We start from the raw sequence: 5,693 nt of genomic DNA, 5'->3' as shown, positions 1-5,693 counted from the left end.
AAGAAAAATGAACGACAATTGAATTTGGAATATTCTTTTGGTTCATTTACCTGTTTAGAATACCTCCTTACGACTGAGTGAAATACTTTAATAAGAACAAAAAAATGCATATGCCATCACTATCACCCGGAAAGCAAAGGCGAATTCTACCCGCCGTGAAAAGTGTTTGAACAGTTGCAAAAGCGTGAACATTCCTAACCAATCAGTGCTCTTGATTATGGCCCCCCAAGCAAAATCTTCGCCCACCAATGGAACAAGTGTTCTCGCCTGCATTCAAGGTGGGAGGAAGGCCTGCGGTGCATGAACTATATAAGGCGGCAGGCGAACCGAGCCAGGCACAACCCATCGCCAACCACTGACACCATGGCTGCTCGTGTTACTCCCTGGATCTGCCTTGCATTCGCCGGCCTCGTGCTTGCAGGTGGGTGTTGCTCATGTAATCGTGCATAACAACGCGTAAGTAAAAAAAGAAAAGAAAGAAAGAAAGAAAGAAAGAAAGAAAGAAAACACAGGCACATGTATGTAGGCTTATGATAACATGAACAGTTCGTTGTGACAAATGTAGAATAAGGCTAAATTTGCCATGTCGATTTGCACATATTTGGTGATTGTTTATATTTACAATGTATGTGTATTTATGCGTCTTGCATTTATTTCCTATTGTCTCTTATTTTCTCTCTCAGCCCTCCTTCAACTCTCTTTCTTGTTTTCTCGCTATGCCTCTCTATTTCTCTTTCTGACCCTTCAAACTTTCTCTCTTATAGGCATAGATAAATAAATGAGTAAACAAATAAAAAGATATAAAAACAAATATATATGTATATATATACACACATACGTGTGTGTTTATATGTGTTTATATTATATACAGAGAGAGAGAGAGAGAGAGAGAGAGAGAGAGAGAGAGAGAGAGAGAGAGAGAGAGAGAGAGAGAGAGAGAGAGAGAGAGAGAGAGAGGGAGGGAGAGAATGTGTAGAAAATAAGACATAAATAAGACATAATGGCATATAAATAACCAGAGTTAAAATGTATGAGCATACGAGTAAAGAAGGCATTTGCTACAATGTGTGATAAGCATAACAACTGCAATCCTTAGGAGTGGTGGAGGGCGCTCGCCTCCGCGCTGGGACATGCGAGTACAACGGCAAAACATACTGGGGAGGCGAGGTAAGTAATCTAAACATGCAATACAATTTGATGATTGGTTTGTTATGAGCAACATGCTTGAATCAGAATACGAGGAAAGTATTGAGAAATAGGAACAGTATATGGCCCAAATCTATCAAATCTTGCAGACCATCGAGTCTCTGCCGGACCAATGCACTGAGCTCAAGTGCAAGTGGTCCGCCGACGGGAACCCGAAGGTGCAGCTGGTGCCCATCGACGGCTGCAGCTGCACCGCCGTCAGGGCTCTCCCGAGCCAGCCCGAGGACGACCTCCAGCTGCCCCTCCACGCCCACACACGCCAGACCAAGAGCCAGTGTCTGTTCAACGGCCAGCTTAAGTGGGGCGGCGCCGTCCTCGACCGCATCGACGAGAACTGCGTCAAGCTCGTCTGCAAGAGCGTGGACGGCGCGCAGAATTATCCGGAGTTGCAGATAACATCGGGTTGCACTTGCACGCAGCTGAGTAAGGCTCTTGCACTTTGGTCCTCTCTCCTGAACTGATGTCATAAAAAGAATCCTTGTTTTTAAAGCCAAGAAAAGCTTTCACAGGAAGTAAGAGGGAAGTTTGCCGGAAATGCAATATTTAGTCAATAAAGAGTCTCCTATTTTCTCATCAGGGATAGATGATTATCTTTTGAAAGGGTTTTCCGCAGAGGCAATTGCTTTAGGAATAATAATTATTTTTCGACAGCTTCCACGACTACTTCAACCACTACTCCAACTACAACCATTTCAACAACCACGTCTACAACTACGCCAACTACAACCACGTCTACTACAACTACACCAACTACAACCAGTTCCACAACCACGTCTACTACAACTACTCCAACTACAACTACACCAACTACAACCACTTCTCCAACCACGTCTACATCTACAACCACTTCTACTACAACTACACCAACTACAACCACTTCCACAACCACGTCTACAACTGCACCAACTACAACCACTTCCCCAACCACGTCTACTACAACTACCCCAATCACAACCACGTCCACTACAACTACGTCAACTACAACCACGTCTACAACTACGCCAACTACAACTACGCCCACTACAACTACGCCAACTACAACCACGCCCACTACAACTACGCCAACTACAACCACGTCCACTACAACCACGCCCACTACAACTACGCCAACTACAACCACGTCCACTACAACTACAACCACGTCAACTACCACTCCCACTACATCTAGTACAACACCTACAACACCACTAACAACAAAAATGGCCACACCCCCGACAACCACATCAACTACAACTACACCCCCAACCACAACCACCCCATCAACTACTACAACCACACCATCTACAACTACGTCCACTACAGTCACAACCACTCCATCAACTACAGTTACAACCACAACTACAACTACGCCCACTACAACCACATCGACTACAACAGCCCCTACAACCACATCAACTACAACAGCCCCTACAACCACATCAACTACAACAGCCCCTACAACCACATCAACTACAACAGCCCCTACAACCACATCAACTACAACAGCCGCTACAACCACATCAACTACAGCAGCCCCTACAACCACATCAACTACAACAGCCCCTACAACCACATCAACTACAACAGCCCCTACAACCACATCAACTACAACAGCCCCTACAACCACATCAACTACAACAGCCCCTACAACCACATCAACTACAACAGTTCCTACTACCACATCAACTACAACAGTTCCTACAACCACATCATCTACAACAGCTCCTACAACCACATCATCTACAACAGCCCCTACAACCACATCAACTACAACAGCTCCTACAACCACATCAACTACAACAGCTCCTACAACCACATCAACTACAACAGCCCCTACAACTACAACCACAACTACAGCAGCCCCTACAACTACAACCTCAGAAGCTGCCACCGTCAAGGCCTGTCAGGAAGAGACGACAACAGAAACCCCTACAACCACAGTATCAGTTATCGACACTACTGAAGCTTGTGTCGGCACCGTGTGACACCCATAGCCAAGATACTGAAGCCTCTCTATACTAAATTTGATAATATGCCTAAAGGTGACGGCCTGAACCCTTTTCGTTTTGCCAAAATCTGTTCTTTGATATCAATTGGTGATATTTGTCAACGAACCATTTTAATCTGATCAGGAGTTTTGACGGAAATCGCCTTTTAAAATCGGCAAATTTGAATCACTGGAAAAAACGCGGGGAAATCATGATGACGTCATAACAGGCATGTGACCGATGTTGCCATCTCGTCTGCAGCGGAGTCAGCTAATATTTTCTCATATCTGCTTTAATCTTCGGGTAAAAATTATTCTACTGATAATATTAAAGATATAATAGAAGAGGATGAGGTGCAGACGAGCTAGTTGAGAGAAGAATCCTGTGACTGTGAATCAGAGAATTTAGATCATCCAGCAGTACTTGGGATCTAATGGTACCTGTGGATCCAACAGGCGGATAAAAAGGAAGAAAAATACCGCAATGGGAAAAAGAAAAGAGAGAAAGGTGAGTGTAATAATTGGTGAATGGGAAAAAGGGAGAGAGAATGAAGGGTATGAGGTAGATAGAAAGGCAGAGAGAGATATATAGAGAGTTAAAGAGAGTGAGAGAGTGAAAAAGAGAGAGAGAGAGAGAAAAAAAAAGAAGGAGCAAATAAGGGTTAACAAAAGGGATGAACGAGAGAGCATGAAAGAAACAAAGCGAAATTGACTGATTGAAAGGAAGAACGAGAAAACAAACTTGCAAAAAGTCGTTTAAAATAGGCGTTACAGACAGGCCTAAGGAAATGATGTGTTTCTATGACGTCAAAAAGACCTCAACCGTTGCTCCTGAAATTCAAAATTCTTACAAGACTGCGGCAGGTTAAGGGCGGATGTCGCCATAGAAAAACCCGCCATATTAATTCAATTTCTCGATCAAGTTCATTATTCTGATATCAAAGAGTAACTATTCGGATCTGGCCATCCTCTTTAAGCTTTAGGAATCTATTGGAGAAATTTATGATGAAGGCTTCAGTAAATGTATAAGGAATGACTAAAATAAACAAGCACTCTTGAAGAATTTGTCTTATTTCATGTGTCCAATGCATGATAGCTGTTAAGTTCCTCCACAAATGACATCAATTAAACAAAAAGGAAAAGGGTCGTTAAAGAAATGGCCAAAATACTCAAAAGGAGAAAATATAAGATAAAAGGACAAACTGAAGAAGTTTTTGTAATTCTTAAATGAGAGATCATCCAGGAAAGATATAATTGAAAAATATACATATGGTGGGCTGTTTAAAGGAAAATGAAAACAATGAAGCTCTGAAAGTTATTTTTTTCTATTTCATTATTCAGCATATTATACACTTATGGAAGGACGTTTCAAACGATTTGGAAATGTCTAGGAACTGCTATATTCTTCTGTAGTGGGAAAAAATTATCTTCATCTTCTGGAGAAAATACTCTGAATACTTTCGTAGTGTAGGCAACCAACTTTCATTATGACATTCCGATTTTTCCGACTTCTTCTGAATAAAGAATTTAACGTTTACTTTTTTTGACACACACACGCACACACACACACACACACACACACACACACATATATATATATATATATATATATATATATATATATATTTATATATTTATTTATTTATTCATTTATATGTAAAGGTTGAAAAAGAGATCTTGATTCCTGGCCTGGGCCCGCCAACAGTACAACCTTTTGCGGATCACCTCTTTGTTGTTCAGATTTAATACTGGGTTTTAAGGAAAAGAAACTTTTAATATCCAGATTTATTCCTATTTCACACTACACGCACAAGAGACACAATACAAAATTATAAAAAAAAAAATAAATGTAAACCCTCAAAATAATTCATATGATGAAGCAATAAAATATCCTATTACCCCTATTTTTGTGCACTTATGTATTATGTGACCAATGTAACCTTAAGTTCACTGTTTCCTTACAAGACCTTACGTAAAGTCCGGGTGTGATACGTTTCACTTTTTCTTTTCCACTTCTCACTTTTCTTCACTTTCTCTCTTCTCTATCTGCAGACTTATGGCCTCTTCTCCTCCTCACGCCTCACGCAGGCAGAAGGGCGAACTTTGTGACGTGGCTCAGCAATATTCCAATACACACCGGAAACCCTGTTGATTGATAAATACCTTATCTGACTTCATGTCTTTACTTTTTTTTTCTTTTTTTGTTCAGTATTAAAATCACTTTCACATTTACTACGGGTTTAACACGGGTTTGCTTTTCCTTACCGAGGATTTGTAAGAGGTATGGAGTGAATGGGACGTCACGCTAGGGGATTCCCCGGGACATTCATTGTTTTATTTTCATCTGTTGGTTCATGTGATTTTCTTTTGTTAAATTTTATTTGCATATTACTCTAGTTCGATTTATTTTCGTTGGTCACATTTTCTTGATTTTCTATTTATGTGTTTTTTCATTTTCTTTGGTTACGGAATGAATATTGTTCACTCATTAGGTCACTTACTTATTAAGAAATAATTACAA

The 5,693-nt window shown here is 40.8% G+C and overlaps 1 protein-coding gene across 1 annotated transcript; it reads left to right on the top strand.

Annotated features, from left to right (window-relative positions):
- Positions 1-202: 202 nt before the first annotated feature.
- On the top strand, positions 203-3,201 carry LOC113822896 (mucin-2-like). Its single transcript, XM_070126178.1, has 4 exons — positions 203-421; positions 1,097-1,167; positions 1,296-1,629; positions 1,858-3,201. The coding sequence occupies exons 1-4, from the start codon at positions 301-303 to the stop codon at positions 3,168-3,170; spliced, it is 1,839 nt and encodes a 612-aa protein (XP_069982279.1). The 5' UTR covers positions 203-300; the 3' UTR covers positions 3,171-3,201.
- Positions 3,202-5,693: the final 2,492 nt, after the last annotated feature.

Source organism: Penaeus vannamei, chromosome 10 (genome assembly GCF_042767895.1).
Source record: "Penaeus vannamei isolate JL-2024 chromosome 10, ASM4276789v1, whole genome shotgun sequence".
Classification (NCBI taxonomy): Eukaryota; Metazoa; Arthropoda; class Malacostraca; order Decapoda; family Penaeidae; genus Penaeus; species Penaeus vannamei.
The sequence above is the reverse complement of the archived record's forward strand: the minus strand, read 5'-3'. Positions and strand labels throughout refer to the sequence as shown.

What these genes read in the sequence shown, in the direction of transcription:
- LOC113822896 (XM_070126178.1), top strand. Translation starts at nt 301, where the DNA reads ATGAACTATATAAGGCGGCAGGCGAACCGAGCCAGGCACAACCCATCG. An exon ending in CGCCGGCCTCGTGCTTGCAG is followed by an intron (nt 422 to 1,096) that starts GTGGGTGTTGCT and finishes TGCAATCCTTAG; the next exon opens with GAGTGGTGGAGGGCGCTCGC. An exon ending in TTGCACTTGCACGCAGCTGA is followed by an intron (nt 1,630 to 1,857) that starts GTAAGGCTCTTG and finishes ATTTTTCGACAG; the next exon opens with CTTCCACGACTACTTCAACC.